Source organism: Coregonus clupeaformis, unplaced genomic scaffold (assembly GCF_020615455.1).
Source record: "Coregonus clupeaformis isolate EN_2021a unplaced genomic scaffold, ASM2061545v1 scaf0028, whole genome shotgun sequence".
In the NCBI taxonomy this organism is placed as follows: Eukaryota; Metazoa; Chordata; class Actinopteri; order Salmoniformes; family Salmonidae; genus Coregonus; species Coregonus clupeaformis.
In genome coordinates, this window is record NW_025533483.1 from 1,007,056 (window position 1) to 1,017,958 (window position 10,903).

At 45.4% G+C, this 10,903-nt stretch overlaps 1 protein-coding gene across 1 annotated transcript in view; it reads left to right on the top strand.

Annotated features, from left to right (window-relative positions):
* Positions 1-3,077, top strand: part of rp2 (RP2 activator of ARL3 GTPase) — a 48,187-nt gene extending 45,110 nt beyond the window's left edge. Inside the window, exons 3-5 of the mRNA XM_041890979.1 lie at positions 2,035-2,149; positions 2,495-2,580; positions 2,850-3,077. Coding sequence (XP_041746913.1) covers positions 2,035-2,149; positions 2,495-2,580; positions 2,850-2,933 — 285 coding nt within the window. The 3' untranslated portion in view covers positions 2,934-3,077. The remainder of the gene's footprint in view (positions 1-2,034; positions 2,150-2,494; positions 2,581-2,849) is intronic.
* The last annotated feature ends 7,826 nt before the right edge of the window (positions 3,078-10,903 follow it).

Sequence of the window (10,903 nt, forward strand, 5' to 3'; positions counted from 1 at the left end):
TGTTGGGGAATCATCATTGTTAACAAGCCTGTTGGTGTTGGGGATTCATCATTGTTAACTAGCCTGTTGGTGTTGGGGATTCATCATTGTTAACTAGCCTGTTGGTGTAAGATCCCTGTATAAAACGCTGTAAGATCTTTGCTGTAATGTCAAATGAGGACAAGGGCAGGCAAGCAACAGTTAATAGTGAAATATGGTTCATTTTGGGTGAACTGACTTTTAAGTATAAGGTTAATGCACCCAGGATTCCCTCTGCGTCTCAAACTCTAAAACATTCCACTGAATGCTTTCATCACTTCCTAAATATACGCTAGACCTACTGTGTCTTTCACAACAAGGTAATATTGCTTTCGTGTGAGGTAGTCTGACATTTCAGTTTCAGTTTACTTTCGAAATTGACTGAATCGAAATGAACTTGACACCAAGTCCCCCAACCTTAGTGTTGTGCAGTGAGTCAGCCAGTCAGCCAGCCAGTCAGTGAGTCAGCCAGCCAGTCAGTGAGTCAGCCAGCCAGTCAGTGAGTCAGCCAGCCAGCCAGTCAGTGAGTCAGCCAGCCAGCCAGTCAGTGAGTCAGCCAGCCAGCCAGCCAGTCAGTAGGTCAGTCAGCCATCCAGCCAGTGAGTCAGCCAGCCAGCCAGCCAGTGAGTCAGCCAGCCAGCCAGCCAGTGAGTCAGCCAGCCAGCCAGCCAGCCAGTCAGTGAGTCAGCCAGCCAGTCAGTGAGTCAGCCAGCCAGCCAGCCAGCCAGTCAGTAGGTCAGTCAGCCAGCCAGCCAGTGAGTCAGCCAGCCAGCCAGCCAGCCAGCCACAGTCAGCCAGCCAGCCAGCCAGTCAGTGAGTCAGCCAGCCAGCCAGCCAGTGAGTCAGCCAGTCAGTGAGTCAGCCAGCCAGCCAGCCAGCCAGTCAGTAGGTCAGTCAGCCAGCCAGCCAGTGAGCCAGCCAGCCAGCCAGTGAGCCAGCCAGCCAGTCAGCCAGCCAGCCAGCCAGCCAGCCAGTCAGTGAGTCAGCCAGCCAGCCAGCCAGTGAGCCAGTCAGTGAGTCAGCCAGCCAGCCAGCCAGTGAGTCAGCCAGCCAGTGAGTCAGCCAGCACCAATCTGATACCTGGGGTTTGATAAGAACAGATTCCTGTCCAGATGTAGGTTAGTTAAGGATTGATATGAGTGCTTTTGGAAGTCACTTTGGAAGAAAAACGTCTGCTAAATGGCATATATTATTTGTATTAATGGTGTCATTGCCTCTTGTCTGTCTGGCCCAGTACATCACTGGGGCCAAGCTTCCTGCCATCCAGGACCTCTATACCAGGCTCATTAACAGCTTCTACCCCCAAGCCATAAGACTGCTGAACAGTTATTCAAATGGCCACCAGGACAATTTACATTGCCCCCCCCCCCCCTACGGTTTTTACACTGCTGCTACTAGCTGTTTATTATCTATGCATAGTCACTTTACAAATTACCTGGACTAACCTGTACCCAGCACATTGACCCAGTACCGGTACCCTCTGTATATAGCCTCGTTATTACCTCAACTAACCTGTACCCAGCACATTGACTCGGTACCGGTACCCCCTGTATATAGCCTCGTTATTACCTGGACTAACCTGTACCCCAACCCATTGACTCGGTACCGGTACCCCCTGTATATAGCCTCGTTATTACCTCAACTAACCTGTACCGAGCACATTGACTCGGTACCGGTACCCCCTGTATATAGCCTCCAGCCCATTGACTCTGTACCGGTACCCCCTGTATATAGCCTCCAGCCCATTGACTAGGTACCGGTACCCCCTGTATATAGCCTCCAGCCCATTGACCCGGTACCGGTACCCCCTGTATATAGCCTCGTTATTGTTATTTTATTGTGTTACTTTTATATTATTTTTTACTTTAGTTTATTTAGTAAATATTTTCTTAACTCTTTCTTGAACTGCATTGTTGGTTAAGGGCTTGTCAGGAAGCATTTCACGGTAAGTTCTACACCTGTTGTATTCGGCGCACGTGACAAATAACATTTGATTGAATGTTGTATTAACTCCAGGCCTCTGGGAAAGGGTTTGTGCTGGTCCAGACCAAGGAAGTGTCCATGCGTCCCGAGGACGTCAGCAGAGGGTTCCAGAACGATGCAGAGGGACTCCTAGAGTGGATCACCAAGGGTAAGGAACACAAAGACTGGGTCCCAAATAGCATCTTATTCCCTATATAGTGCACTACTTTTCACCAGGGCCCCAGTCAAAAGTAGTGCACTATATAGGGAATAGGGTGCCATTTTGGGACGTAGACAATCCTCATATTATCATCTGGGTTAATCGTTCAATAGTAGGAATTAGACTAGGGCTGACATGAGTTAGCTGTTTCTGGTTCTCTGTGATGTATGATGACCTTTGAATCAAGAGAAAGGGGGGAATAAAAATCGTCATAGCTGAAGGAAAGAATTGTGTTAGTGAAAGAGTTTATTTAGTGCTTATGATGATTAGGCAAGCATCTCTTCTCTTCCACAGGGCCAGTGACAGCTCTGGAGTTGAATGGGGACGGGGTAGTGGAGGCCTGTAAGGCCATGTCCAGGGACATGTTCAGTGGAACCAAGGTAACAGCTCTCCAGACAAAAACATTTATTGTTTTAATGTCAATGAGACTAACCTGGTGAAATTAAATTTAAAAAAATATTTTATCAGTTGTACTGAAAGTTTTTGTCAGAACTGTACTAGCTAATAAAATAGTAGCTGAATGTGAAGTAACTCTTGTTTTCTGTCCTGTATGTGAAGTAACTCTTGTTTTCTGTCCTGTATGTGAAGTAAGTCTTGTTTTCTGTCCTGTATGTGAAGTAACTCTTGTTTTCTGTCCTGTTCTCTGCAGGTGTTTGTTTCAGACAACAGAAATACTTCCTCTCGAGATGTGGACAACTTCTTCAACTTCGCTGACATGCAGATGGGCTTGTGATTGAATCACTGCATTATAATCAAAACAAACTACACAACTGATGATTTTTTATTTTTTGTTGGCATTATTGAGACTTGATATACTAGTAGGTAGCAGAGAGGACAGGTTAATCAGCATAGTGATGGTAGGTAGCAGAGAGGACAGGTTAATCAGCATAGTGATGGTAGGTAGCAGAGAGGACAGGTTAATCAGCATAGTGATGGTAGGTAGCAGAGAGGACAGGTTAATCAGCATAGTGATGGTAGGTAGCAGAGAGGACAGGTTAATCAGCATAGTGATGGTAGGTAGCAGAGAGGACAGGTTAATCAGCATAGTGATGGTAGGTAGCAGAGAGGACAGGTTAATCAGCATAGTGATGGTAGGTAGCAGAGAGGACAGGTTAATCAGCATAGTGATGGTAGGTAGCAGAGAGGACAGGTTAATCAGCATAGTGATGGTAGGTAGCAGAGAGGACAGGTTAATCAGCATAGTGATGGTAGGTAGCAGAGAGGACAGGTTAATCAGCATAGTGATGGTAGGTAGCAGAGAGGACAGGTTAATCAGCATAGTGATGGTAGGTAGCAGAGAGGACAGGTTAATCAGCATAGTGATGGTAGGTAGCAGAGAGGACAGGTTAATCAGCATAGTGATGGTAGGTAGCAGAGAGGACAGGTTAATCAGCATAGTGATGGTAGGTAGCAGAGAGGACAGGTTAATCAGCATAGTGATGGTAGGTAGCAGAGAGGACAGTTTAATCAGCATAGTGATGGTAGGTAGCAGAGAGGACAGGTTAATCAACATAGTGATGGTAGGTAGCAGAGAGGACAGGTTAATCAGCATAGTGATGGTAGGTAGCAGAGAGGACAGGTTAATCAGCATAGTGATGGTAGGTAGCAGAGAGGACAGGTTAATCAGCATAGTGATGGTAGGTAGCAGAGAGGACAGGTTAATCAGCATAGTGATGGTAGGTAGCAGAGAGGACAGGTTAATCAGCATAGTGATGGTAGGTAGCAGAGAGGACAGGTTAATCAACATAGTGATGGTAGGTAGCAGAGAGGACAGGTTAATCAACATAGTGATGGTAGGTAGCAGAGAGGACAGGTTAATCAACATAGTGATGGTAGGTAGCAGAGAGGACAGGTTAATCAGCATAGTGATGGTAGGTAGCAGAGAGGACAGGTTAATCAGCATAGTGATGGTAGGTAGCAGAGAGGACAGGTTAATCAGCATAGTGATGGTAGGTAGCAGAGAGGACAGGTTAATCAGCATAGTGATGGTAGGTAGCAGAGAGGACAGGTTAATCAGCATAGTGATGGTAGGTAGCAGAGAGGACAGGTTAATCGGCATAGTGATGGTAGGTAGCAGAGAGGACAGGTTAATCGGCATAGTGATGGTAGGTAGCAGAGAGGACAGGTTAATCAGCATAGTGATGGTAGGTAGCAGAGAGGACAGGTTAATCAGCATAGTGATGGTAGGTAGCAGAGAGGACAGGTTAATCAGCATAGTGATGGTAGGTAGCAGAGAGGACAGGTTAATCAGCATAGTGATGGTAGGTAGCAGAGAGGACAGGTTAATCAGCATAGTGATGGTAGGTAGCAGAGAGGACAGGTTAATCAGCATAGTGATGGTAGGTAGCAGAGAGGACAGGTTAATCAGCATAGTGATGGTAGGTAGCAGAGAGGACAGGTTAATCAACATAGTGATGGTAGGTAGCAGAGAGGACAGGTTAATCAACATAGTGATGGTAGGTAGCAGAGAGGACAGGTTAATCAACATAGTGATGGTAGGTAGCAGAGAGGACAGGTTAATCAGCATAGTGATGGTAGGTAGCAGAGAGGACAGGTTAATCAGCATAGTGATGGTAGGTAGCAGAGAGGACAGGTTAATCAGCATAGTGATGGTAGGTAGCAGAGAGGACAGGTTAATCAGCATAGTGATGGTAGGTAGCAGAGAGGACAGGTTAATCAGCATAGTGATGGTAGGTAGCAGAGAGGACAGGTTAATCAGCATAGTGATGGTAGGTAGCAGAGAGGACAGTTTAATCAACATAATAGCAGATAATCCTGGGGGACACCAAGGGGTGAACATTTTGTTTTTTGCCCTGAAACTACACAGCTGGCCTGCGCTCTGTATGAAAAAACGTAATGCAACATTCAATTAAATGGGAACGGTGCAGTTCTGAACGACCAGTTGAAAAATAGGGAGGGGTTGGGTTGTGGGTTCAAAATGCACCGCTACCCTTAAAATATGTCACTCATTGCTTCAAGCCGCACCCCACCACACCCACCAAACGGAGCAAATGTACCTCAAATCTGTTCAAGAACGTTTTGGGTGAAACATGTTCTGTGGCCGTTATGCAACGTAGCAAACGTTCAATCGAACTGAAAGCAGCCCTAGTGCAAATAATTGACTCATCATCAAGCTTTGATTATTGGAAGCAGATTTGTAGTTCTAGGGCAAAAAGCAAAACGTGCAGCCAGGGAGTCCCAAAGACCGAGTTGGGAAACGCTGCATTAGTTATTAGTTATATGAATTTCTTGAATGTATTCTATCTTGTTATACAGTGGGGGAAAAAAGTATTTAGTCAGCCACCAATTGTGCAAGTTCTCCCACTTAAAAAGATGAGAGAGGCCTGTAATTTTCATCATAGGTACACGTCAACTATGACAAACAAATTGAGATTTTTTTTCTCCAGAAAATCACATTGTGGGATTTTTTATGAATTTATTTGCAAATTATGGTGGAAAATAAGTATTTGGTCACCTACAAACAAGCAAGATTTCTGGCTCTCACAGACCTGTAACTTCTTCTTTAAGAGGCTCCTCTGTCCTCCACTCGTTACCTGTATTAATGGCACCTGTTTGAACTTGTTATCAGTATAAAAGACACCTGTCCACAACCTCAAACAGTCACACTCCAAACTCCACTATGGCCAAGACCAAATAGCTGCCAAAGGACACCAGAAACAAAATTGTAGACCTGCACCAGGCTGGGAAGACTGAATCTGCAATAAGTAAGCAGCTTGGTTTGAAGAAATCAACTGTGGGAGCAATTATTAGGAAATGGAAGACATACAAGACCACTGATAATCTCCCTCGATCTGAGGCTACACGCAAGATCTCACCCCGTGGGGTCAAAATGATCACAAGAACGGTGAGCAAAAATCCCAGAACCACACAGGGGGACCTAGTGAATGACCTGCAGAGAGCTGGGACCAAAGTAACAAAGCCTACCATCAGTAACACACTACGCCGCCAGGGACTCAAATCCTGCAGTGCCAGACATGTCCCCCTGCTTAAGCCAGTACATGTCCAGGCCCGTCTGAAGTTTGCTAGAGTGCATTTGGATGATCCAGAAGAGGATTGGGAGAATGTCATATGGTCAGATGAAACCAAAATATAACTTTTGGTAAAAACTCAACTCGTCGTGTTTGGAGGACAAAGAATGCTGAGTTGCATCCAAAGAACACCATACCTACTGTGAAGCATGGGGGTGGGAAACGTCATGCTTTGGGGCTGTTTTCTGCAAAGGGACCAGGACGACTGATCCGTGTAAAGGAAAGAATGAATGGGGCCATGTATCGTGAGATTTTGAGTGAAAACCTCTTTCCATCAGCAAGGGCATTGAAGATGAAACGTGGCTGGGTCTTTCAGCATGACAATGATCCCAAACACACCGCCCGGGCAACGAAGGAGTGGCTTCGTAAGAAGCATTTCAAGGTCCTGGAGTGGCCTAGCCAGTCTCCAGATCTCAACCCCATAGAAAATCTTTGGAGGGAGTTGAAAGTCTGTGTTGCCCAGCGACAGCCCCAAAACATCACTGCTCTAGAGGAGATCTGCATGGAGGAATGGGCCAAAATACCAGCAACAGTGTGTGAAAACCTTGTGAATACTTACAGAAAACATTTGACCTGTGTCATTGCAACAAAGGGTATATAACAAAGTATTGAGAATGTTTTGTTATTGACCAAATACTTATTTTCCACCATAATTTGCAAATAAATTCATTAAAAATCCTACAATGTGATTTTCTGGAATTTGTTTTCTCATTTTGTCTATCATAGTTGACGTGTACCTATGATGAAAATTACAGGCCTCTCTCATCTTTTTAAGTGGGAGAACTTGCACAATTGGTGGCTGACTAAATACCACTGTAATGTGTTTGGGGGGGGACACCACTGTAATGTGTTTGGGGGGAGACACCACTGTAATGTGTTGGGGGGGGAGACACCACTGGGGGGAGACACCACTGTAATGTGTTTGTGGGGGGGTGGGGGGGCTGTGACTTTTTTATTTGTGTCAAGTCTTGATTCTGATTTTTATTTTCTAATGTATTTTTGTTTTCTACTCTCAAGTTGTGAATATTTTTATTGAAAGCCAGCCAGAATGTGCACCAATCAGCTTTCAAGACTACACCCATTATGTAAATAATAATTTCACATATTTTAGTTTTTTTTGGGGGGGGGGGGGGTGAAATAAAATTAAATAGATTTTCTTAGAAAATATTTTGAATGTATTGCAAAGAGGAGATGTAGGTGGTAATGTTTAAATGGCACCCTGTGCCTCTACTTTTGACCAGAGTAGTACACTATAAAGGGACTAGGGTGCCATTTGGACCGGAGTAGTACACTATAAAGGGACTAGGGTGCCATTTGGACCGGAGTAGTACACTATAAAGGGACTAGGGTGCCATTTGGAAAGCACAATATACTTTAACATTTGTATTTGTTGAAGGAATGATTGGACTTTGTATTGCTAAATGTTTCCTATTGTATCTGCTTCTGTAGAATCAAATGTAACATGTCATTACTAATATATTAAAGATCCATTTGTATGTGGTGTGTTTGAAACTTTAGTGTGGGAGATGTTTCTGTTTCTACTTTCTCAGGTTTCCTTCCAATTAGCGACCGATTTTTCATGTGAATATTCTAGAATCCGTATAATGAAAATATCTACATTTTCCCACCAGTGGTGTGTTTCCACCAAATGGACTTGTTGCGGATCAAAATCAGTGTGTGATGATGACATCTAAAGTTCATCGCATTTTCAACTCTACTGATAGTTGTATCATAAAAACTGTTGTTAAATAGCAAATGTGCCCACTCTGGTTCTGGTAAGTGCACAATAGCCAACAGCTGGCAGGTAGACTAGTCCAGGGGTGTGTGTGTATATATATATATATATATATATATATAATAGCCAACAGCTGGCAGATACAGTGGGGCTAGACTAGTCCAGGGGTTCCCAAACGTTTTCACTCGGAGCCCCCCCCCCGCGCACGCGCCACGTCTATTTCTGTGGGCACAAGCACTGTCCATGAATCAAACTGTTCACACCCCTCTGGTTGGTGGAGAGAATTTTGAAGGTTTAAAGCTTATTACCTGCAATTCTACACATTTTGTCATTGGATGCAAAGAAAATGTAGCTGCTTTAAAGCTAATTTGCTTGCAAGTCTATACATTTTTGCCATGCTATGGGCAAAAAAAAAAAAAAGAAATTAAAAAACGTTAGCTGACATGGGCTTGTTGATCTGGACATTTCAGACCAGTTATAAATATCTCTCTAAGGTCTGAAATGACTAACATGACAAGAGGAACTGATTATCGCATTCTACTATTACAACTTTCAGGAGTAAGTTTAAAGCCGGACTGAGTTCCTTTAAAAACTTTTTTAAACCCGCGCCCTCCCTCACAGTTTGGGAACCACAGGGGTAGTCTACATGATGAGATTATTATCGATAATATTTTTATTTGTCAAACAGCAGTAAAGCATCGATCGTCATGTCACCAGAATAAGACCCTCGATTTATTGGAAAGGAGCATCACCGTGTACTTTCACCACCCTGTGAAGTTCATCACTTATTTAATTTGTAGCCTAATAAACTGCATGGTTTCCTGAGTCCTAGTGGGAGGACCACATATCATATCATCGTGTGACTCCAAGTTTGCTTTGATATGATGGTGATTATATCAATATTTGAACATAAAGACGTTTCCATTGCCATTTCTTGCATAATACATTTCACCGACACAAAAAGGTCTCACCATGTCGAAAGAAAAAATTATCTGTCGGCATTTATAACATTTTACCGAAACTTCCTGTTTCCAATATAGCTGCCTTGCATGACTTTACACGCATAAAGTCGCACTGTATGAAAATGTATGCACTCACTAACTGTAAGTCACTCTGGATAAGAGCGTCTGCTAAATGACTTGGCTCTGTCATATCCTCACATGGCCTCTCCTATCATTGCTACGCAGACGACACACAACTAATCTTCTCCTTTCCCCCTTCTGATAACCAGGTGGCGAATCGCATCTCTGCATGTCTGGCAGACATATCAGTGTGGATGACGGATCACCACCTCAAGCTGAACCTCGGGAAGACGGAGCTGCTCTTCCTCCCGGGGAAGGACTGCCCGTTCCATGATCTCGCCATCACGGTTGACAACTCCGTTGTGTCCTCCTCCCAGAGTGCGAAGAGCCTTGGCGTGACCCTGGACAACACCCTGTCGTTCTCCGCTAACATCAAGGCGGTGACCCGATCCTGTAGGTTCATGCTGTACAACATTCGGAGAGTATGACCCTGCCTTACACAGGAAGCGGCACAGGTCCTAATCCAGGCACTTGTCATCTCCCGTCTGGATTACTGCAACTCGCTGTTGGCTGGGCTCCCTGCCTGTGCCATTAAACCCCTACAACTTATCCAGAACGCTGCAGCCCGTCTGGTGTTCAACCTTCCCAAGTTCTCTCACGTCACCCCGCTCCTCCGCACACTCCACTGGCTTCCAGTTGAAGCTCGCATCTGCTACAAGACCATGGTGCTTGCCTACGGAGCTGTGAGGGGAACGGCACCTCTGTACCTTCGGGCTCTGATCAGTCCCTACATCCAAACGAGGGCATTGCGTTCATCCACCTCTGGCCTGCTGGCTCCCCTTCCTCTGCGGAAGCATAGTTCCCGCTCAGCCCAGTCAAAACTGTTCGCTGCTCTGGCACCCCAATGGTGGAACAAGCTCCCTCACGACGCCAGGACAGCGGAGTCACTGACCACCTTCCGGAGACCCCATCTCTTAAAGGAATACATGGGATAGGATAAAGTAATCCTTCCACCCCCCCTTACCCCACCGCCCCCCCCAAAAAACATATTGTAAAGTGGTTATCCCACTGGCTATAAGGTGAATGCACCAATTTGTAAGTCGCTCTGGATAAGAGCGTCTGCTAAATCACATAAATGTAATAAAAACTGTGGATGGAAATGTGGTTTATTCTACGAATTCCCTGGCAGTGAATGTTTTTTTTTTGTACAGTATAGTCATTCAGCACATCTTATCCAGAGCGACTTACAGGAGCAATTAGGGTTAAGTGCCTTGCTCAAGGGCACATTATTTTACCTAGTTGGCTTGTGGATTCGAACCAGCGACCTTTCGGCTACTGGCCCAACGCTCTTAACCACTAAGCCACCTGCTGCCCGTAGAATGTTTGTAAGTGAGGACTTAGGGTTCTTTATTTAACCAGGTAAGTTGATTGAGAACACGTTCTCATTTACAGCAACGACCTGGGGAATAGTTACAGGGGAGAGGAGGGGGGATGAATGAGCCAATTGGAAGCTGGGGATGATTAGGTGGCCATGATGGTATGTGGGCCAGATTGGGAATTTAGCCAGGACACCGGGGTTAACACCCCTACGATAAGTGCCATGGGATCTTTAGGGACCACAGAGAGTCTGGACACCCATTTAATGTCCCATCTGAAAGACGGCACCCTACACAGGGCAATGTCCCCAATCACTGCCCTGGGGCATTGGGATATTTTATTTTAAACCAGAGGAAAGTGTGCATCCTACTGGCCCCCCAACACCACTTCCAGCAGCATCTGGTCGCCCATCCAGGACCAACCCTGCTTAGCTTCAGAGGCAAGCCAGCAGTGGGATGCAGGGTGGTACGCTGCTGGCCAGTGCCCTGAGAGGTTACTAGGGGTCCGGACATCTGGCCAT